The following is a 22,526-nucleotide window of genomic DNA, read 5'->3' on the forward strand; positions in this document are numbered from 1 at the left end:
ACTTGACGAAGCTCAAGCTCGAACATGCTTCCAAGCCACGGTCGAATGAAGAGGCATCCCGAAGCAGCCAAGAACATCCGTCCGCTCTTCCCTCCCGAGTACCAACCTCGCACATCCTGCGTCGGCAAAACAGCGCAGCCATGTCCAGTCCAGCTCAGCGCTCGCAGTCGACGCACGGGACCACCTGCGAACACACCGGTACAGATCGCAAGCCCAACCTCACCTGACGAAGCTCGAGCAAAGCTCGAACATCCATCTCCTCTCTCCCGACGGGGCACCGAATCCGCACACGCAACGTCAGAGGAAGCGGCCCGACTACATCCAGCATCAGCCATCCGTGCCGAACAGACATCGGACCCTTCCCGAATCCGAACCGGAATCCCGACAGCCACAGCCTCCCAAGCCGTCCTCAGGGAAAAAGAAAGAAGAAAAAAAAAGAGAGAATGCGCAACGGATACGCCACGGCGCTTCAAACCCACCCAGCACGAGCAACAAAAGTCCAGCACACCCATGAGCCAAAAGGAAAAAAACAATCCCGCTCCACCCCATCGACCCCACTCCCACCGCCAGCCACGGCCACAGACTTCTACAACCGGTATCCGTAAGCACATGTCACACAGTAGATCAATCGATCATCGCTTCCCGGTTCCGTCGATCGAGGGACGGCGTGCCTGTTGGACGGAAGATTGGTCGGACGTCCACACCGAAGCCCCCGCCTGGAGAAAGAAAGAAAGAGAGAGAGAAAGAGAGAGAGAGAGAGAAAAGAAAAGAGAAGAGAGAGAAAGAGAAAAAGAGAGAGAAGAAAGAAAGAGAGAGAAGAAAGAAAGAAAGAGAGAAAGAGAGAAAGAGAAAGAAAGAAAGAAAGAAAGAAAGAGAGAAGGAAGTAGTCCGAGGAAAGGCAGGAAGCAAAACCAAAAAGGCAGGGGTAATAAACAAATAACCCAAGAGCGATTCTGCGCCAGCAGAGAAAAGATAGAGATAGATGTAGATAGGATATCCACAGATTGTGTACAGTGGCACATGGCGTAGGCCCGGGGAACCAGAGAGAGGGGGTGGGGGACGATGCGATACAGGAAGTTTTGGGAGCTTTCTGGAAAAGAGATCGGATACATAGTTGTTCCAAGGTGTCAGATTCGACATGGACACCGACCATGTGATGTGATGTGCTACGCTATGCCATGCTATGTGAGCCCATTTCCAAAGCCTCAATTTTGGGCGGTTCTCTCCAGCGCCACGCTCAAACGCAGCATTCAAATCAAAGGATGGTTATAGATCTCTCAGCCAGGCCACTGCGCCTTATGTGATGACTCATCTCGCTGGCAGGAACATTCACCTTCCCTCCCATTGGCGTGACATGAGCATCGACTTTGGGCCCCCTCGCCCTCGACATGCTCACACATCGGCAGGTCTGAGGCCGTAGTCTCCGAGCTCGTCTTCTTCCTCCTGACCACGGCGCTGAAGATCCTGTTCGCTTTGTTGGGCGTCGTAGGTCTCATCTCGCCTCCGAGTATCGAGTTCTGCCGCATTTGTATAGGGTCTACCTGCTTCTTGGCTGCTGGGCTGATGGAAAAATAGATTGGCATCAGAGCACCAAAAGCAAAGACGGCGACCACCACGCAAAACGCGTAGCGGACGCTATGATTGCTGACTACCGGCCACATGATGGCAGGGATAATGGCCCCGCCGGATGTCGCAGCTGTGAGGAATACCGAGCCGGTCTTGCTGTGCTTGCCCAGTCCACGCAAGGAGATGGCGAAGACGAGGGAGAAGATTCCGGATTCGAAGAAGAGGACTAGGACGATCATGGCGACGCCTTTGTAGCCGCTAAAGCTCATGGCGAGCGCAGAAGTGATTATGGCACCAATGAAAAGCAAGAAGAGGATACGGCGAGGTTTAATGAGCAGACCTGCGACGGCTGTTATGAAGCGGCCGACTGCAAAGACGGAGTGTCCAACTGCTTGGTAGTTGAAGGGGCCGATGTCAGAGTTGGGCTTGACGTATGCGACATACTGTTCAAAATATGTTGCCACGGATTCTTGGCCTCCGACGTAGCAGAATTGGGTAAAGATGCCGACTATGAGAGTCACATGGATGACTGGGAGACCGGCAAACCTTCGTCTGAAGACGCTTTCACGCCTCTCGGCCATCTCTTCCAAGTCGTCATCTGACGCTTCTGGTATCGGCAAGTAGAAGAATATGAGAGCCAGGCAGACGTCGAACAGAGCAATGCCAAGATACGTCCATTGTACGTCGATGAGTGAAGGCGCGTCGAGCACGTTTCTGAAAAGTACTTTCTTTGCGAGAATTGGAGACACCACACTCCCAATAGCTTGCACGCCTTGTGAAATATTCAGACGAACCTCGGCGTACTCTGGGGGGCCGCAGAGAGAAATGAATGGATTACCGGCCGTCTCGAGTGTGGCAATGCCAAGGCCGATGATGAAGTTTGAGACGAGGAAGGCAGGGAATGATGCCAGAACTGCAGAAGGCCAGAAGACCAGGGTACCGACACCGTATATGCACAGACCAGTGATGAATGTTGCTTTGAACCCCCATTTCTTGAAAATGTACCTTCCAAAGGTAAGAGGCGCGAAGAAATAGGCTGCGTAGTACGCGGAGTGTAGTGCGACAGCTTGGCCCGCGCTTGTGCCAACAATGGTCTGGAATTGTTGATTGAGCACCTGCAAAAGACCATATGCAAATCCCCAGAGGAAGAAGAGGACGGTGACCAGAGCTAGGGGAAAGTAGGATTGCTTGTTGGTCAGTTTCACCATGCTCTTAGCTTGACTGTCGTTGACGAAGTCGAAGATGGTCAGACTCGGTGTTCGGGGCCTAGCCGTACCAACAGTTGCCGCTGCGGCTTGTGTCTGCTGCAACATCGCAGGGGTGGTGTCCGGAGTCGTTAGGAAGTCCAGCATACCCATACTGTCTCCTCCGCTTGACGCAAGATGGGTGCCACTCGTTGGACTGTGGGGAGGAGCAGCGATCGAGGTGCTTTGAGTCTTGGGAGCCAGATTTGCCCATTGAGCGTCGCCAGGTCCGTAGAATGGGTTGCCAGTCAATTCTCCGGCGTGCTTGATGCGGCCAAGCAAGTTTGGGAAGACCTTAGTCACCAAAGGTTTGACGCCAGGGACGCACGCTACAATGATCCCCACGTGGACTTCCACGGCAGACCACATGAAGGACAGGGATGCTATCCACGAATAATCGTATTCTGCGTTGGAAGCAGCAGATCCGGAAGTATTTTGCAGGCGCGCCAAAGCCGCAGATTCCAGGTACGCTATCCTCACCACGTCAACCACTGCAACGAATGCACCAAAGCTGAATGTAATTATCAAGATGATCTTTTCGTTTCGGGGCAGCCTCATGCTTGTCAGGATAGGCATCGGTAGGAAGAGTATTGCCAGATCCGTGATGATGTTGACCGGTGCGGAGGAGAGGTATAGCGTGACAATATCGATGCATTTGGCCATTGGCTTTATCGGGTCATCGAAAGCGGCTCCCAGAGGACGGCATTGGAGTATGTTGAGAAAGGTCAAGGCAAGGCCGGCCACATTTACCACGGCGAGTGTTGCGATGGTAGACCACCTGAATACTGAGTGATTCTTCGATAGGGTCAAGTAGAAGAGACAGATGGAGGTCTTGGTGGCCATTAATGCCGGGTTCTAATCTCATTAGCGATTATCCTCCAATTGCTCTAGATATGCACTTACATAGAGAACGGAGAAGGCATATTCGGCTTTCTTCAAAGACTCTCGGTCGTGTGGCGCAACATTGGCTTCGTGACGGCCGAGTCCAACGCTTGTCCCATAGCAGATGGAGAAGGAGAAACCGAAAGCGACGAGCTGCCATCCATTAGTACTCGGTACCGTCCGCGAGGGAAGACTGTGACAGCTCACCCATGCGATACCGATCGCATAGTCGTCATTGCTCACTCGCTTCACCACACCCATGCGCGAGATGAGTCGCAGTATGATGAAGCCAGTGGACAGGCAGAGAAATGCTATCACGACTGCAAGCACCGTTGGCCCACGATTTTGCATCGCCAAAGTCGTTGGGTCCGCCATGATTGTAGCCGCCACTCCACTCGTCCTCCGGTTCGCCGGGTATTATCATGGGATGTCGGGTATGATGACACTGTCCTCGAGAAGCATCATTGTCCCTTGGCTTGACTTGCATGAAGTTTTCATCTCGGTGGTTCGAGGGTAGAATGATTTGGAGCGATGAAAACAGTGATAGGCATGGGGTACGCTGGATGAGGTGTTCATGCATGTCTGCTAATTGTGGGTGCTGAGAAGGCATGATTGACAGATGCGATTCCGACCGAGTTTCCCGATGATTGATACCAGGCCTGAAGTGGGAAAGTGGAATTGGGGGGGATGATATTTTGACTTTTTTATTAGCAGGCGAGGATCATTGGATTGGATGATGATTTGGATGGTGTCATTGATAAAGTCATTAAAGTATTGGTGTGGGGAAGATTGAAGAGAGGGAAGAGAGAGTTCACCAGTAGATCCGCCCCTCGTTGGGTCAGTAGTGCCGGTGACTTGGTGGGGGGAAAGAAACAAACCTTGCTTAAGCTGGCATTAAGGTACCCTTAGCTCGCTTAGTTTAAAGTAGCACGCGCCATGTCATGCTTCCCCGCAGATCCATTTGCCGAAACCCCCACCAGCCCCTAAACTCTTTGCGGACCATGTATATTCCTCGAACGCTCCAATCACATCTGTCATCTTTCATACTTTCTCATGAGGCGAATGGACAAAAATAGTAAATATCAAGCCAGCAGTCTGCTCTGCATTCACAGTCTGAGCACGATACAGTCCCGCAATTATCTTGGCGACTGAGCCAGTATATCTCAATCAAGCAAGACGGAAAACCATCACACCAACAATCGCACGTCTTTGACTCTCGTCCGCACCTGGCTCTACACGCCCCAACTCCCCCGACCATCTTGCCTTGGCCAAACAGTCATCAGCAACAGGCGCCAAAACCGGCCTAGGCTTCGGGACGGGCCCTTCATTTCGTCATCATGGTCTGCACGTACATGGAACTCGAGTCGAGTACTTTGGGGGATTTGGTGTACTTGAGTTGGACGACAACTTTGCGAATCCGAGATCTACCCTCATATAGCAGACTTCATTGGAGAGAGCACTTGCTTACATAGTGTGCAGGGTACATACATAGAACACAGAAGTCCAAATACAGGTAGCAGAGTACAGATACAGGAAACATGCGATATACTCCCATATTCGACAATATGTGTACAAGCTGCCGCTTCTAGATTTTCATCCGATGTTTGGGTCATAATGAAGACCGAATAGCCAATCAAGGGTTCCGATGCCCGTCCCATGAAGACAAACTGTAGTAACTCACTTGCCCTGTAGCGCTTGGATGCAGCCTTTGTCTGTTTGAGAAGCAAGCTCTCTCAGGGAAAGACAAGCATCCGAGCGTTTTCCATGAGGAGCAATGCCGGTAACATTGGCCGTAAGTTGAGGCTCTTTCGCTTTGAAGGTCCACATAGATGCTGTGGTCGTTTACCCTTGGCGCTGGGTTCGGTACCAGTCGCTCTGTGAGCGATCGCAACAGTGTTTGCCATAAGGAAACATGATACCCCCCTCCCGCAACCTAATACGGAGGAGCCTTTCACATCTTCAACAAGACCCAGTAAGCAGTCTGTAGGCATATGTGGGCTTGTCGTCCTGGGGAGAGGATGGCCCCCATGGGCCGCATGCTGTCCAGCAAGCCTTCTTGGACGCTTTCTCGGGGGGATGCGAATCCTGACGTGCGATTTCGTTCGACGATCTCGTTGTTCATGGCTACACATAATCTTTCTCTTGGAATCATGTTTGCGTCCAATGGCTGTTGATGTGGCTGTACGCAGGAGGACTGAGAATTGGATCTTCAAGTTGGGCCACCCTGAATCCGTCTCGACTCAATTGGTCCCAACCATTGTTAGGGACATCCAGCATGGCGGAGATGTCCATAGGGCCATTCTGTTCATGAGCTTGAAGTGGCACACTGTGATCTGGGAATGGTGACCAGAACATGTCTGCTGGTGTGGCAAATGGTCTTGGGCTGTTTTTGACTGCTGAAAAAGGCAGCCCAATAGTTACATCCTTCGTGTGGACATTGTCCTGTTGCTGAGGATCGTCTGGCACAGACGACAGATATGTAAAGCCGTTTCCAGAAGCTTGGGGATCTTGCAAGCTCGCCGGTACCTCTGGTGGAAGATCATACGCTATTTGGGTGACTTCGGAAGGCAAGTGAATGTTCCACTGTCGGGAAAGAGCCATAATGATATCGGCGCTTCGGATGGCAAAAGCGTGGTTGGCGGAGATCCCGCGAAGGCAGGTGATATTCAGAGCAAGATTCTGGGCCGATGAAAGATTAGGAAGATTTAACAGATGGATGATTGATGTTGATAAGAGGATATGAGTTGCGATGATTGGAACACGGCGAAGTCCATATATCTGACGATATGTTCCAACAAGCGAGGTCGCGTTGTTGGCACAAGATGTGCAAATGTCTCGAGGCGACACTTTAGAATTCGTGAGATCAACTTTGAGAAATGGACGGAAGAGATGCAACACAACGGTATGATAGTATGCGCTGTCAGAGTCAGTTGAAAGCAATGATATGTTCCAGCGACAAGCGCAGCATGGAAAGGGAAATATTTGAAGACGCATCAGGTTTCTACACTTACTGCAGCAAGAGAATGTGAGGTGTAGAAACTTCCCGCAACCCGAGTTTGTCTGGCAGATTGTTGAACCATCGCGTGTACCTGGCATAAAAGTCAAGAAGCTTCTTGCTCGTAAATCGCTCACGTGGCGCGTAGAACATGAAGACAGTGTCATTCACAATCTCCGAGAGAGAACTCATGGCACGCATGAGTGTGGTCGGCAGGGTAGGTTGCTCAGCGCCAGGTATGTTTATCATCCCGTAGTCTGTATACGGCCTCCAAGGCTTTTGCTCGTGTTGCTCTATGACATTCGGTAGGTCTAAGCTGATGGCGGTCCGTGGCAATTGGGCGATCCTTCCAATGCAGATAGACCAGGTGCTTGAGGCTTATCAGTGTTGCGCTTGAAGAATGCCGGGTTTCGACTTACGTGTCGTTGATGAAGCAGCCCCAAAATGTGATCCTACGAACTTCCAATTCAGTGGGGCTGATCTTGTCACTGGCTGAAGCAAATGATAGATGTAGGCCGAGCTCGATCAACATCCTTACACATCTCCCCGCATACTGAAACCCGCTGCTGTCACGGCTGCAGCTTGCTTCACGAAGCCCCATCAGAGCCAAGCCTTGAACAGTGGTCAAGTTGGAAGCTTCATTTTCATTTAGCAGCCGCTTTGCTTCAGCGAAAAAGTGGTCTCCTGCGGTCCTAGGATCCGAAGGGTTTTCGCGAGCCTCTGGCCGATCCGAGTATGCACATGCGAGTGCCAGTAGTGCGTTGACCATGAGTGGGCTGCAGTACTGGCTTCGACCTTTGGCCATATCATCCAAAAATAGCTCCTTTGAGAACAAGACATAGTAAGGATGTGCCCAACAAAAGTATATTTTCAGCAAGTGCTCAACGAACCCGGCGTCTCGAGTGACTCTGGTCCACACTTCTGAGACTTGGAGATGCATAGGAGAGTGTTCACCGTCAGAAACCAGGCTCAGACTTGATGTATGTCCATAATGCTTGACCACTCCCGATGCATCTATGGAGGGACGACCTATAAAGTTTGACAACTCTGTTTCCGCAGATTTTGCACCAGGGCGTTCGGGCAGCATGACGTTCTTTTTGAGAGATTCCGCAATGTTGTCAAGGTCCTCATCTGCTCGTATCTGTTGCACGATCTCGGCGACTTCCGCATCGGTGGATGACCGTATCGAAGCAACGATGATACCGAGAGCGTCATTCTGTCCCTTCAATGCCTCGATGTCTCGCTTCAATGCCGCTTTCCGTCGGTGGTCGCTATCGACATCATAGAAGCAAGGTGTTTGGTATACTGCGGTACAAGTCGAGCAGTTCGGCATGCCGCCATCGCACTGAGGGACAGCGTCAGTGAAGGGACTCTCGACCTGAACACGTCGCAGAGAAATCACAGCGGTACTAGGCCGACCGACAGCGGCAACGCACCTTGGACTTGCGCTTCCGACATGGTATGCATGCGCTGGAGATGCACCTCCTTTTTGTAGACCTGGACAGGTTGGGTACTGAGTTTGGAGCAGATGTAGAGTCATCCTTCTCGTCCTTGGGTCGGATTGTCCGCATCGCGTGTTGTGTAGTGGAGAGGAGAGAAGAGAAGGGCCTGGCCTAGGGGACGTCGAGCGGAAACCACGTAGAGGGGCGCCAGAGGATATCGAATATTGTTCGAGGAACAATATGCCAAATGTCAACAATCAAGTACATATTCTTTCAAATATACGATTCATGTCTACATCGTCCTTATTTCCATGCCGCTAGCAGTGGAAAGTCCGGGCCTCGGCCGCCAAGTTCTCCCTCTCGAGCGAAAAACTACGCTCACTTCTTCAACGATATATCACTCCATCGTTGCCAATGCATGCCTGATCTTTGTCCGCGTGATCAATTGCACAGTCTCAGTGTCAGCCGTCAAGATGCAGCAATTCTCGATGGACGATAGTAGCAGGCTAACGTTACTGGCTGCTCGCGGATTTCTTCCCCGCGCTCTGATGCCGAAACCACTTGCCTCGAGTCTCTACCGTGAGCTCCGCACCATCGTCAATCGACAGCGGCCGTGATGCTACAATTGATAAGCGTGACCACTCCTTTACCTGGAACGATACCACATCCTCGACCTTGACCAGCATGTTCACAGACCACCACCATGGCTGAGCTCACACTTCAGATCGCCATAATTGGAGCTGGCCTCGGTGGCCTAGCAGCAGCCATCGGAGTTGCTCGTGCAGGACACAAAGTCACGATTCTCGAGCAGGCGTCATTACTTGGAGAGGTAAGCTCCTATTTGCTAGATTTATACACCTGAACGATGCTGATTTCTTGTTGCAGATCGGTGCAGGCATTCAAATACCTCCAAATTCTTCCCGAATACTCAAACATTACGGCCTGCTTGACAAGATCGAGTCTGTCTCGGTCCGACCTAGAGACTTCATAATACGCTCCTATCGAGATGGCACGATTCTCAGCAAGCAAAACATGGTACCCTACGCGGAAAAGCGTTACGGTGTCCCTTACCTACACATTCACCGTGCAGACTACCACCGCATTCTGGTAGCTGAAGCCGAACGGTTAGGAGTGAAGCTGCAACTGGGTTCCACGGTCACAAAAATAGATTTCGATACGGCCTCCATTCTAATAAGAGACAAGCCCGACTTTCATGCGGATCTCATCCTCGGTGCTGACGGGTTGAAATCTATCTGCCGTGAATCACTTCTTGGGCACGTCGACCCACCACACCTGACTGGTGACCTGGCGTATCGAATCCTCATTAAGGCTGAAGACATGAAGAAGCATGCTGATCTGCGCGAGCTGGCCGGAGAGCCGGCAATCAATTACTGGATGGGACCCTATGGCCACGTCGTCTGCTACCTTCTGCAAGGCGGTGGGTTGTACAATATCGTACTCATTTGTCCTGACAACTTGCCTGAGATGATAAATACTATCAAAGCGGACCTACAAGAAATGCGAGAATTCTTCGCTGGGTGGGACCCAAAGTTGAAAACACTATTGGGCCTTGTGCAGGAAACGACGAAATGGAGGCTGTTGAACAGCGAAGAGATGGAGAGCTGGAGTCATCCTAGTGGGAAATTTGCCCTGCTAGGGGACGCTTGTCATGCTACTTTGCCCTACCTGTAAGTCTTCCCCATATTTCGCCTCTGTCGTTTGCAAATTTGACAAGGAACTCGCAGTGCTCAAGGCGCGGCCCAGGCTGTTGAAGATGGAGCCGTCCTCGGTGCTCTTTTTGAGCGGATAGAGCAAAAGTCACAGATATCAGATGTTCTCACTATCTATGAGCGTCTCCGCAAGGAACGCACGACACGCGTCGTCAAGGGAAGCACAGCTTTGAGGGACATCTTCCATATGCAGGATGGTGAACGCCAACGGGAGCGCGATCGCCAATTGACCCAGCAGGAGCCGTTCGAAGGATACCCAAATCGCTGGGCCGATCCTACATTCCAGGAATACCTATTTGGATACGATGCTTTTGCGGAAGTGGACATGGCGTGGAAAAGGTACAAATCGGGAACGTTCCCAGGTACTGCAGGCCATTTCAAATCGAACCTTTGAGGACGGGAATGTGAGACCGGATTTAAGATTTACCATGGGGACTCCCTTTATGACATGCAGGACCTCGTGTAGTAATTCAATTTCCACATAGCTTTGAATCAATGCAGTAACAAATTAGAGCACCTCTATCCTGATCACTATGTATCTAATTGTCTCTGATCATTGGGTTCCCAAAATCAGCAGGGACCATAGTCATGTAGGTTCTGATAGCCGTCGGTCTCAACTCGGCTCGCTCGGCTGTTTGGATAACGGTTCAAAAAAGCAAATTACAACATACGTCAACCCATCATGGATTCGGCGACAAAAGACTAATCTTCAGATGTTCTGCGTAACTACACTCTCATTGTTTTTGGCAGAATTACATCCCATGTCCAAATGCTCTTGATGGGCATGCAATCAGAATGAAGGGTTCGACAACACTGCCAACATAGATCCTAATCCTGGCCCCGGACACTCTTTCGTCCTTAGTCTCTACACAATGGCGACCCGAAGCCGTTTCTTCCGGCCCCTCCTCTACACCGCTGCGGTAGCTGCAGCCGGAGGGGGCGTACTCTACATCTCGTACAGACCGCGAAACATACCCGGCTCAGAGCCAGCACTTGTACCTCCGCCCAAGTATGGCGAAGAAGGGCACCTGGATCCTCCGAGGTTTCCCTTGGTCAAAAATCGAGAAGAGCAAATCGCGGATCTGAAGAGGAGCGCCGGCGTGATAAGCGCATTGGAAAAGGCAAAGGGCGTTCTGGGCAGCTTAACAGGACCTGGCGTTGTGGATCAGAGAATTCCCGAAGCAGAGCCATATGATCTGCTGGTCATTGGTGGTGGGGCTACAGGCTCAGGAATTGCACTCGATGCGGCTACACGTGGGTTGAAGGTTGCGATGGTGGAGAGGGACGACTTTTCTAGTGGCACAAGTAGCAAGAGTACGAAATTGGTGCATGGGGGAGTGAGATACTTGGAAAAGGCTGTGTGGGAGCTTGACTACAACCAGTATGCATACGACAACGTACTTGGACACCGCTGAATTGATTCAGGTACAAGCTCGTTAAGGAGGCCCTACGGGAGCGGAAGTACTTTCTGGATACCGCACCTCATCTTTCGAGTTGGTTGCCCATCATGATCCCCATACAAAAGTGGTGGCAAGCGCCATACTTCTGGGCTGGTACTAAATTCTACGACTTCCTTGCTGGGTCCGAAGGCATCGAGAGCTCTTATTTCTTAACAAAGAGTAGGGCAATGGATGCTTTCCCAATGTTACGGAAAGACAACCTCTTTGGGGCTCTGGTCTACTACGGTATAGGAACCCTTCCCTGGATTTTGTATGGATCAATACTGACGTTCACCAGATGGTGCTCATAACGATTCGCGAATGAATGTATCGTTAGCAATGACAGCAGCGCTTTACGGTACTACTGTGGTGAATCATCTTGAGATTACTGGCCTGGAGAAAGACGCAGCTGGCAAGCTCATTGGAGCTCGGGCCAAGGATTTGGTGCAAGAGCGAGACGGAAAGAGCCCACAAGAGTTCAGCATTAGAGCCAAGGGTGTCATCAACGCCACCGGCCCCTTCACCGACGCAATACGTAAGATGGACGACCAAAGTGTCAAGGAAATTGTTGCGCCTAGCTCTGGAGTCCACGTCATTCTACCTGGGTTTTACAGTCCTTCGAAGATGGGTCTGATTGATCCCTCAACCTCGGACGGCAGAGTCATTTTTTTTCTCCCATGGCAGGGCAACACTATTGCTGGAACTACAGACGCACCTACAAACATTACTCAAAATCCAATCGCTGGTGAAGAAGAGATCAACTGGATCCTCTCGGAGATTCGCGGCTACCTAGCTCCTGACATCAACGTGCGAAGAGGTGATGTACTTGCGGCGTGGTCCGGTATCAGACCTCTCGTCAAGGATCCCAAATCCAAAAACACCGAGTCGCTTGTTCGGAACCACCTGATTACCGTATCTGACTCCGGCTTATTGACCTGTGCAGGCGGCAAATGGACGACCTACAGGCAAATGGCTGAAGAAACCGTGGATGAGGCCCTCAAACTCTACGATATTAAAGCCAGTTCTGTGCTTGAAGTGCCACACATCAGCGGCACCGAACGCATGGATGACAGCGCGCCGCTAGATGGTACTTGCCAAACCCATCAAGTCCGTTTGATCGGTGCGCATGGCTTCTCGAAAACGCTTTTTATCAATCTCATCCAGCATTTTGGCATCGAAAGTATTGTTGCTAAACATCTGTGCGAGTCATATGGAGACCGCGCGTGGACCGTGGCTGCCTTGTCATCACCCACAGAGCAAAGATACCCGGTGCGGGGCGTTAAGATCTCCGCGCTCTACCCCTTCATCGACGGCGAGGTTCGCTATGCAGTACGCCACGAGTACGCCCAGACAGCAGTGGATGTCCTTGCGAGACGGACGCGGCTGGCTTTCCTCAATGCCCAGGCAGCCCTTGAAGCATTACCTACAGTCATCGATCTCATGGCGGACGAACTGAAGTGGGACCGGAAGCGAAAGGATAGGGAATGGAAAGATACAGTGCAGTTCCTGGCGTCGATGGGCTTGGCAAAGAGCAAGCTCAGCGTGACGAGGAAGGATGTGGAGAGTGGTAAAGCTGGAGAGTATGATGAGCATGAAAGGAAGCTCTACTCAAGGCATGGTATGTTCACGATCGGATAGTATCTTGATGGATTGCTACTGACGAAATGCTGCAGATGCTCCAGCGGATACGATGGAGAGTGATTCCAAGTTCAGCTCTGGCGAGAAGCCCGTTCTGAAGACAGACTCGTCCGTCAACAAATAGTGATCATGCTGGAGTGTATAGTATATCGACGAGACCAGGGTTCGTTTCTGGATAGCAATAGATTGGGTCAATGAGACAATTTTCTTTAGCACAACCCAATCAGTGATACTGAGATACGGTCGATTTCATCACGGCCTCAGCAATGCTCGTTTTTGATCAGCGATGCTTCCACTCGCTTTCTTCAGCCAATGCAATCCCCAGTTTCTACGAAACCCAAGTCCAACATGCTGAGGCTCCACCTCTGACAGTCTAATGTGCCGCATCCCCGCCGCCAAGCCTCTCCCGCTTTCCTATGACGTCATTACCCCGTCGTTCGGGTGGAATTACTCGAGCCTCATATCTGCTCACGTTCATTGTTTGTTGGACAGTTGGACTTGATACTTTCCTCCTCTGTCTTATCAGTCACTACTGTGATGTTAGTGGATCCAGTCATCGTATCTCTGCACGCAAGGCATACATCAGATTGGATCATTCATATTCTATCGCAAAAGATGTGGATGCCTTGTCAAAATATGAGGCCGATATTCCATTTCTCCTTTTCGAAATCGAACACTGCGTCTGATAAACGCCGAGGCCCCGGCAACATAGGGCGAAATTTGTTGCCTCTCGACGTTTATCGGATAATTGGCTCATGCGAGAATGCCATTTAATAATGCCAATTGACGCAATCATATGTGGAGAATGATGGCATTTTCCCTGGCAAGCTTAAAAAAAAGGAAGCAGCCGGATCTGCATATCTACCACGTACCTTACATTATCTTCATGTACGGTAATAATACACACGCGACAATACCAACATTCACCAACATCCTTTAACCTTCAAGCATAGTTACATATCTTATCAGCATCCCAGCTCTTGCTTTCCCCAATCGCCCGCGTCGCTGTCTGCCTTCCGCCACCTCCCAACGCCCAAGGGTTGGAGCTCACTTAATAAGTACCTGTCAAGCCCGAATTCTTGGTTTGAGCTCCTCCCACCTCCCAGCATCCTCAAGCTGTTCAACCGCGCTTTAACTATGGCTACCAACGATTATAAGCACGGCTACGGCGATGATGGCTTCGTCAACGGCAACAGCTCAAGCCAAGACTACGACGAGAAGGCCCGCAGTGATCTTGAAGTCGTTCCTTCGAAGAGCAAGGGCTCTATGGGGAAGGACGATCCCTTTGGAGATGAGACGAATTCAGAAGTCAAATATAGGACTATGGCTTGGTGGTCAGTAGCGTCTTCCGAATTTCAGGCCTACCTTACGACTCGGCTAATAGCATGTTCACAGGCAAGCGGGAATGAGTATGCAACCCAGGCTCGAGACCATTAGAAACCGCATCTTACTGATGGTCTGCAGTCATGATCGCCGAGACCATCTCCCTCGGGATCCTCTCGCTCCCCTCCGTTCTTGCCTCCCTCGGTATCGTACCGTACGTTCAGTTCCTCAAAGGCCCGCCAAGCCCATGACTGACGATGCTTCCAGCGCCGTCATCTTAATCATAGGTCTCGGCATCATCGCAACGTACACCGGCTACGTAATTGGCCAGTTCAAACTCGCCTATCCCCACGTCCACAACATGGCCGACGCAGGCGAAGTCATGGCTGGTCGGATTGGTCGAGAGATCTTCGGCGGCGCCCAAATCCTCTTCCTGGTCTTTGTCATGGGCAGCCATATCCTCACATTCTCCATCATGATGAACACAGTGACTTCTCACGGAACCTGCACGATTGTGTTTGGCATTGTGGGCATGATGGTGTGTATCGTCTTCTCGCTACCGAGGACGTTGAAGAAGGTTAGCTATATGGCTATTGCAAGTTTCATCTCTATCTTATCGGCCGTGATGATCACCATGATTGGTGTTGGTGTGGAAAGGCCGGGCAGTGGGAAGGTGGATGTGACGGTTCAGTCAGACCTCTCTAAGGGCTTTGAAGCAGTTACCAACATCATCTTCGCCTATGCAGGTAAAACCCTTCCTCCTCTCTTTTTATGTGTCTCCCCTACTAATACGGGACCTAGGCCACGTCGCATTCTTCTCCTTCATCTCCGAACTCCACACTCCAGAATCCTACCCAAAAGCCGTTTTCCTCCTCCAAGGCGTCGACGTCTCCATGTACCTAATCGTCGCAATCGTGACCTACCGCTATGCCGGCAGCGATGTCACATCCCCAGCTCTCGGCTCCACTTCCCCTCTCTTACGGAAAATAGCCTACGGAATCGCGATCCCTACCATTGTGTACGTTTTTTTGGACTTCAAATTCCCCTTTTCGTAATTGAATTTTGAGTCTTGAAGCATGTCTTGGGAGTGTCTACTCTCTAGACACGTTCCAAGGCTCTAAATACCCTCTTGAAACAGGCAGTACTGACTCCGGAATGAAATTTAGGATCGCCGGCGTGATCAACGGCCACGTCGCGTCAAAGTACGTATACGTTCGTCTGTTCAGAGGCACGGACCGGATGAGCAAGAAGAGCTGGAGCAGTTTTGGACTATGGGCAGTCATCGTGCTGGTGCTTTGGTTCATTGCGTGGATTATCGCCGAGGCCATTCCCGTGTTCAACGACTTATTGTCACTCATCAGCGCTCTGTTTGCGAGTTGGTTTACGTATGGGCTGAGCGGTGTATTTTGGTTATATTTGAATTACGGGCAGTACCGGAGCTCGAAGCGGAAGATGTTTTTGACCGGGGTGAACGTCGGGTGTTTCTGTCTCGGGGCCATCATTGTGAGTTTCACCCTCTCATCCTCCTTGCTTACAGGGGGATTTCCCTGGCATTGAAACATGCTGACGGAGGCCTCAGTGTGGACTAGGACTATATTCGTCCGGGACGGCCATCAACAAAGACGCCACGAGCTCAAACGGGAGCTTTTCATGCGCGGATAACTCCAAGAGTTCGTCTTGAGGCTCGCTTGCGAAGTATGGATCGTCATCTTTGGACTAAATAGTCTTGCATGTATGTAACGTTGAATTCACGCGCAGCTTAGATGAGTGCGCCGAAAGTCAGCTCTTCCGCATCGAGCTCGCCCTGACTGATACCCTCTGGTATCCGATAAACGCCGGAGGCAACAGATTTCGCCCTATGTTGCGGGGTTGCGTTTATCGTATACATATAGCGTACGTACGTACATAAACAGAGCGCGCAAATGAAACGCTATCCAAAACACCACCACCCAATTGACCCCAAATTTCTCGAGACCGCTCCCTCCCCCCCAGCTCAACCCGCTCCCTCCAAAGCGCCTCCTTCCCATACCCCCAGCCGCACCCTCTCCCTCCAGCCCGAACCCACTCCACTCCACTCCACTTCACGTCCCCGGCACACCGAAACGACGATCGAACTCCGACGCCAGCACACGAGACGGACCGGGAAGTCGGGACGGGATACAGACGGGAAAGGAACCCGACGAAGTGCCGATAGATATCTCGTGGTTCGATCGGTCAACGCTTGCAAAAAGGAAAAAAGCCCGACGGCGCGGACGAGAACAAGCGACAACGGTCCTCTGCCACGGAGCGGTCTTCAAGCGACGGCGACGGGCGGGGTAGATGGAGGAGGGGGAGGGGGAGGGGGAGGGGGAGGGTAGTTTTGCTTCCCGAGAGGTGGGAACGGGGGAGGGGGTTGGGGGGGAGGGATTGAAGCCAGGCGATGCGTTCTACCTACATACCCACATACCCGCGTTCGTCTCTCGAGCGAGGATTTAAGAGTTCTTTTCCTTGCGGTTGATGGGTTCAATGATGCGGTTGGAAGCAGTCGCCGAATGCACATTGGGTGTTTGATGATTGATGGGGTGAACGCTATGACGGCGGTCGATTGCCAGCTAGCTACATTGGTGCGCTCACTGTCTGAAGACCCAGCCCGTCGTCATCATCATCATTTTGCGCCCTCCGTTCATTCACACAGTCCTATTCCCTCCTTCTGCAGGCAGCAGAGGTCACCTGCTCTTTCTGCCTCGGCCGTGATACTTGCCACTGCCGCCACCGGCTCAGAAGCCCGTCGGGCTATACAGCTGACTGGCCAAAAGGGAAAAAAAGGGCAGATCGATAGGCGATACAGGCGCATGACTTTAACAAACAGCGAGTCCCAAGTCTCGGGGCGGTGGTCGATCCAATTGTGGGGAGAGGATGCCATGCAAGGGGTAGCCATTGTGACTGGAAGATAATCGGATTAGTGGAACGTGAGCCAGCCAAGAGCTGATGGCGATGGGAAGTACGCTTATGTTGATATGATTGCGGTCCCGAGCGGTGTAACGACATATCTGATGCCTAAGCCAGTCAAGATGCAAAAGTCGAGGTTCCTCGCGTATTACCCCATGGCTCAAGCTCAAAGTCGACCGTATCAGGGTCCTTTGGTGGATAACCTCTGACAGCGAGAGCGATTACACCGTAAAGAACTGTCAAGGTTAGCCCCTCTAATAAATTTCGTTTTCAACGAAGATAATCTCCAAGTCAGGAATTGACCGCTTCACAACAGTTTGATTTACCGCCCGCCGTTGAATATCTCAGGCTTATGATGGCGAAAAAAATGCATGCGACTCCGAATCGATCGAATGAAAGTGTCATTTTTTGGATCTCCGAGCATCCAATCTCTGAGAAATGTGCAAGGTAACACTAACAGCAGGAGTAGCTGGGCGCTGCTGCTGATGCTGATCGCAAAGCTCCGCAGCATCTGATCACGGCAAGCTAGCGTTATAGCATAAGGGTTATAGCCTCCCTATTTATTAGCAAAAGGACAAAACCAAGGAATACCCTCGAGAGACCAAAGCTCGACTGACTAAGATTGTCGACACTGTTGCAAACAGGGGTTGTACTGAAGCCTACGAGCATCGTATCAACAGCCACCATCAACACCAGCGCAACGCGGGAAACAGATGCAAGCGGCGCCTTTTCGCCGGTGTGAGCGACAGTGCCGCTGACAGAGGCTGCCAGACGAAGGCCGAGTCGAGCGACACCGCTTTCTCTGTCGACTCTGCGGTTCCCGATCCTCCATTTTCGCGCTTGTTGGTTAGGTCTGAGGATATGTCGCTTTCGTTCATGCCAACAGCAGGGGGGAGCAAGGCTTGTAGGGGTTGAAGAAAGGGTCAAGCATGTCAATGTTTCCCCTACTTACGGTCGTTGAGATCAAGAGATCTAAGCGACATACATTAGCTGCTGGCGGGCCGAAGTGGATCGTCGGATGCTGCACCCCCAAGATCTATCCGGGATTGCGTCACACTGCTTGCATAATCCCCTGCATTATACTCATATTCCTTCCGCAACGACGTCGGTCCATCTCCAATTTATCTTCAGTCTTGCCTATAATTGATCACAGAACAGCTTCCTAGCCCACATCTATATAACAATGGCACCATCGCTTCCTACAAGACAGCTTGGCAAGAATGGTAAGGTCCCTCTCCGAGCGATTTTCCTCCAATTTGTACCCTCTTCGGAGTCTTTAAACATGATGTGGGAGTAATACGTCAGCTGTTCTGGTTTAAAGCTCCTCCGACATGTGCTGTAGCTTGAATCTCATCTTGATTTTGTGATGCTGACTCCGAAATTATAAAGGTCCTCAAGTCACCGCACTCGGCTTCGGCGCCATGGGTCTGTCTGCCTTTTACGGCAAGCCTGAGTCCGATGAGGACCGCTTCAAGATCCTTGACAAAGCGTACGACATGGGCGAGACATTTTGGGACTCAGCGGACGTTTATATGGACAATGAGGACTTGATTGGCAAGTGGTTCAAACGGACCGGTAAGAGGGACGATATCTTTTTGGCCACCAAGTTCGCCAACACCATGAAGGATGGGAGCATGACGGTCAGAAGTGACCCTGAGTATGTGAAAGAGGCGTGCGAGAAGAGTCTGAAGCGCTTGGGCATCCCCACCATTGATCTTTACTACTGCCATCGCTTGGACCGAAAGACACCGGTGGAGAAGACTGTCGAGGCCATGGCTCAATTGAAGAAGTATGATTGTTGAAGTCCATTGTTTGGACCGACTCGTCGCAACACTCCAAGCGCACATGCTAACAAGTCTGCAGAGAGGGCAAGATCAAGTATCTTGGCTTGTCTGAAGTCTCGTCTGCCTCGCTCCGCCGTGCCCACGCCGTCCACCCCATCTCCGCAGTACAAATCGAGTACTCCCCCTTCACCACCGATATCGAGTCCCCAGACATCGCTCTTCTAAAAACCTGCCGCGAACTTGGTGTCGCCACTGTCGCCTACTCTCCTCTAGGCCGCGGTATGTTGACCGGCGCCTACAAATCACCAGCAGACTTTGAGGAGGGCGACTTCCGGAGTCGCTCGCCCCGCTTCTCGGAAGAAAACTTCCCCAAAAACTTGAAGTTGGTGGAAGAAATCAAACAGATTGCACAGAAGAAGGGTTGCACGCCGGGGCAGCTCACTTTAGCGTGGCTGTTAGCACAAGGCGAGGATGTGATTCCCATTCCCGGGACCAAAAAAATCAAATACTTGGAGGAGAATCTAGCAGCTCTCGAAGTCAAGCTTACGTCGTCTGAGAATGCGGATATCAGGAAAGCAGTCGAAAATGCTGAAGTACACGGACAGAGGTATCCCGAGCAGATGATGGTGACCCTGTTCGCTGACACCCCTGAGCTAAAGTAGATCCATCTGCTGAATGATCTGGCTACTGCTTTAATCATAGTGGGTCACTGTGTTTGGTGTAATTAGCATGAATATAAATAAAAAATTCGCACATAATTTGTAAACCGGGTGAGGTCCCGAACTTACCATCCGTTGCCCTTATAGTTGCAAGAAATTGAAAGAGCTTGCTAAAGCTAATGCTGCAAAAGAAGGTAGATTTGATTAAAGATGTCCAACGTCCATATTGCTACAGCATCTGCCAGACATATCGGGTTTGCGGCGCACAACGGGGCTGTTCCCCATCCAGCGGCACGTTGCAACGTGCCGGGATCCCAAGTCCGTCTTCCTCATTTAGGACAAATAATGGCAGGATTTCCTTGCTAGATGGTAGCACTAAGTCTGTTTGCTATGCACGTATCGTAATTCAATGACTGTTGTCCCGTAACACTCTGACTCGCAGTTATTTTGAAGAACAGGTGAAAACTGCGCGGACTATCAAAGTAGCAATCCCTTGCAATCTGACAAGCCAGGTGCATCTTCCTTTCCTATGGTCTTGTGCACCGTATTGCAGTGGCCGTTCCCCCATTCAAGCACTCAATCTCCAGGCCGCTGGTTGTCAGTATGAGCTCAGAGGAGCGCAGCGTACAGGAAGCAGCAGTGTTACACTACATGGGATCAATGCCGAAGGATCTCGGGCTGAAAAATGGCAGAAGTGAGCACGGGGGAAGGGAAGACTGCCATTGGCGAGAGCTATGAGCTGAGCTTTTTTTGAAAGTTGAGAGGCATCAGATATCTTGCCGCCCAATGGCCGCGATACCTTCAAGTCGACGCTAGAACCGGAACCGTAGGTTCTTGAGATACCAAGAAGCCATGCTTGAGACGACAGTCTCTTCCTAAGGGTGGGTTTCGATGGAACTGGCGAAATCCTGACGACGAGAGTTCTGAGTAGCTAGACTAAGACTAGCGTTAGGGCAAACCGCGCAGCCTCGGCATCTTCCCCAGATTACTCCTCGTAATCTTAGACACAATGCGTGCCCCAGTCATGATCAACGACGAGCATCATGGGTAAGAAACCAGTCTCGGCAGCCTACGTCTTAGGCGTAGGTCTCACCAAGTTCATCAAACCTCGAGGCAAAGGTAGGCTTATCTCCCTCAGCGTCCTTCAGCCTCTCTGAGTCTCTCTGCAGTCGACTACACCGAACTCGGCTTCGAAGCTGGCATCAAAGCCCTTCTCGACGCCCAAATCAACTATGACGATGTTGAACAAGGTGTTGCCTGCTACTGCTACGGCGATTCGACCTGCGGCCAACGCGTCTTCTACCAATTCGGCATGACCCAAATTCCCATCTACAATGTCAACAATAACTGCTCGACCGGCTCGACAGGCCTGCATATGGCGAGGAACATGGTCAGTCATGGAATGGCGGATTGCGTGATGGTCGTGGGCTTTGAGAAGATGTTTCCGGGGAGTCTGCAGTCTTTCTACAAGGACAGAGAGGATCCGTGTAGGACGACGGGGGAGATGATGAGGGTGACGAGGGGGAGGACGGACGCACCGGGGGCGGCGCAGATGTTTGGCAATGCGGGAAGGGAGTACATGGAGAAGTACACCTCGTCTCATTTCTCGATACCCGAGGACTCGTCCCAGCTGACAGCTGCCTTTCTCCAGATACGGCGCCAACGCAAGCGACTTTGCCGAAATTGCCCGCATAAACCATCTCCACTCAGCCAAGAACCCCTACTCCCAATTTCGTGACGTCTACACCCTCGATCAGATACTTTCTTCACCCACCATCCATTCGCCCCTCACAAAACTCCAATGCTGCCCCACCTCCGACGGCGGCGCCTCCGCTATAGTCGTCTCCGAAGACTTTCTCGCCGCTCGTCCCCATCTCCGTTCTCAAGCCATACAAATAGCAGGCCAACACCTCGCCACCGACAGACCTGATCTGTTCGACCACTCCGCTATCAATCTGATGGGTTTCGGAATGACACAGCATGCCGCACGCACTGCCCTGGCTGAAGCGGAGGTTGATCCGAAAGACGTAAGGGTGTGCGAGTTGCACGATTGTTTCTCAGCGAATGAGATGATCACGCTCGACGCTCTTGGTCTTTGCGACCCAGGCAAAGCACATGAGATGGTGCGAGCGGGAGACATAACATACGGAGGTCGCTGCGTGGTCAATCCCTCTGGGGGCCTCATATCAAAGGGCCACCCTCTCGGAGCAAGCGGCATCGCGCAGTGCGCGGAGCTCGTCTGGCAGCTGCGCGGCTGGGCCAACAACCGGCTAGTCGAGAACACCAAGGTCGCGCTGCAGCACAATCTCGGTCTTGGAGGCGCCGCGGTAGTGACGGTTTACAAGAGGGCGGACGGGAAGACGAATGAGGTCGTGCAAGATCGAGATGTCAAAAGCAAGACGTGGGTTGGGTACAACCCCGCGGTTGAGGCCAAGGGGTTCACGAAGGCGCAGGTGGATAAAGTGAGGAGTAAGAAATCGAGGAGCGAATGGGCGTTGCAGGATACGGAGAAGAAGGTCCAGGCGAGATTTTGAGATTTTGAGATAATGAGACGACGAAGTCTGAGCGGCCAGAGGGGAAGAATCGGGGTCGTATTGAATGTTGTTCGGATATGAGACCATGGTATCACGAAATTATGAAGAGTCAGGATACACATCCGAGCAAGCAAAACCAGGGCCAAAAGCCCCGTAATACTGTGAATCTTCAATCAAGCACCCGTTCAGGAGAGCAAGAGTGATGGCTCAAGCCCACCAAACCGTACCGTCCCGGGCTGCATCGAACCTCTAGAGACAACCGTCGCAGCGGCATGAATCCACTAGAACGAGTCACCCGACCCCTCTCAACCACATAAACAGCACTCAAGTATCCATTCCGCTCGTAAAACCATCCCCTCCCC

At 51.5% G+C, this 22,526-nt stretch overlaps 8 protein-coding genes across 8 annotated transcripts; 5 read left to right on the forward strand and 3 right to left on the reverse strand.

Annotated features, from left to right (window-relative positions):
• Nucleotides 1–624: 624 nt before the first annotated feature.
• On the reverse strand, nucleotides 625–1,153 carry HO173_010638 (uncharacterized protein; the record flags this gene model as incomplete). The annotated part of the gene is made up of 2 exons (XM_037312523.1): nucleotides 625–716; nucleotides 1,072–1,153. 2 exons carry the CDS (start codon nucleotides 1,151–1,153, stop codon nucleotides 625–627), a joined length of 174 nt encoding a protein of 57 aa, XP_037160571.1.
• A 124-nt stretch (nucleotides 1,154–1,277) lies between these two features.
• HO173_010639 (uncharacterized protein) lies at nucleotides 1,278–4,067 on the reverse strand (the record flags this gene model as incomplete). Its single annotated transcript, XM_037312524.1, has 3 exons — nucleotides 1,278–3,665; nucleotides 3,714–3,845; nucleotides 3,900–4,067. 3 exons carry the CDS (start codon nucleotides 4,065–4,067, stop codon nucleotides 1,278–1,280), a joined length of 2,688 nt encoding a protein of 895 aa, XP_037160572.1.
• Nucleotides 4,068–5,840: 1,773 nt separating this feature from the next.
• HO173_010640 (uncharacterized protein) lies at nucleotides 5,841–8,258 on the reverse strand (the record flags this gene model as incomplete). The annotated part of the gene is made up of 4 exons (XM_037312525.1): nucleotides 5,841–6,609; nucleotides 6,704–7,057; nucleotides 7,107–8,032; nucleotides 8,124–8,258. 4 exons carry the CDS (start codon nucleotides 8,256–8,258, stop codon nucleotides 5,841–5,843), a joined length of 2,184 nt encoding a protein of 727 aa, XP_037160573.1.
• Nucleotides 8,259–8,832: 574 nt separating this feature from the next.
• On the forward strand, nucleotides 8,833–10,253 carry HO173_010641 (uncharacterized protein; the record flags this gene model as incomplete). The annotated part of the gene is made up of 3 exons (XM_037312526.1): nucleotides 8,833–8,958; nucleotides 9,015–9,817; nucleotides 9,875–10,253. The coding sequence occupies 3 exons, from the start codon at nucleotides 8,833–8,835 to the stop codon at nucleotides 10,251–10,253; spliced, it is 1,308 nt and encodes a 435-aa protein (XP_037160574.1).
• Nucleotides 10,254–10,731: 478 nt separating this feature from the next.
• On the forward strand, nucleotides 10,732–13,060 carry HO173_010642 (uncharacterized protein; the record flags this gene model as incomplete). Its single annotated transcript, XM_037312527.1, has 4 exons — nucleotides 10,732–11,240; nucleotides 11,285–11,544; nucleotides 11,597–12,916; nucleotides 12,972–13,060. 4 exons carry the CDS (start codon nucleotides 10,732–10,734, stop codon nucleotides 13,058–13,060), a joined length of 2,178 nt encoding a protein of 725 aa, XP_037160575.1.
• Nucleotides 13,061–14,073: 1,013 nt separating this feature from the next.
• On the forward strand, nucleotides 14,074–15,940 carry HO173_010643 (uncharacterized protein; the record flags this gene model as incomplete). Its single annotated transcript, XM_037312528.1, has 7 exons — nucleotides 14,074–14,270; nucleotides 14,332–14,345; nucleotides 14,401–14,473; nucleotides 14,527–15,005; nucleotides 15,061–15,277; nucleotides 15,426–15,762; nucleotides 15,839–15,940. The coding sequence occupies 7 exons, from the start codon at nucleotides 14,074–14,076 to the stop codon at nucleotides 15,938–15,940; spliced, it is 1,419 nt and encodes a 472-aa protein (XP_037160576.1).
• A 2,430-nt stretch (nucleotides 15,941–18,370) lies between these two features.
• HO173_010644 (uncharacterized protein) lies at nucleotides 18,371–19,633 on the forward strand (the record flags this gene model as incomplete). The annotated part of the gene is made up of 3 exons (XM_037312529.1): nucleotides 18,371–18,410; nucleotides 18,577–18,976; nucleotides 19,051–19,633. The coding sequence occupies 3 exons, from the start codon at nucleotides 18,371–18,373 to the stop codon at nucleotides 19,631–19,633; spliced, it is 1,023 nt and encodes a 340-aa protein (XP_037160577.1).
• Nucleotides 19,634–20,673: 1,040 nt separating this feature from the next.
• HO173_010645 (uncharacterized protein) lies at nucleotides 20,674–22,164 on the forward strand (the record flags this gene model as incomplete). The annotated part of the gene is made up of 3 exons (XM_037312530.1): nucleotides 20,674–20,749; nucleotides 20,800–21,217; nucleotides 21,282–22,164. The coding sequence occupies 3 exons, from the start codon at nucleotides 20,674–20,676 to the stop codon at nucleotides 22,162–22,164; spliced, it is 1,377 nt and encodes a 458-aa protein (XP_037160578.1).
• Between the last annotated feature and the right edge of the window lie 362 nt (nucleotides 22,165–22,526).

The sequence above is a fragment of the Letharia columbiana genome (assembly GCF_014066305.1).
Source record: "Letharia columbiana isolate WasteWater2 chromosome Unknown Sc0000051_s0, whole genome shotgun sequence".
NCBI classification, from domain to species: domain Eukaryota; kingdom Fungi; phylum Ascomycota; class Lecanoromycetes; order Lecanorales; family Parmeliaceae; genus Letharia; species Letharia columbiana.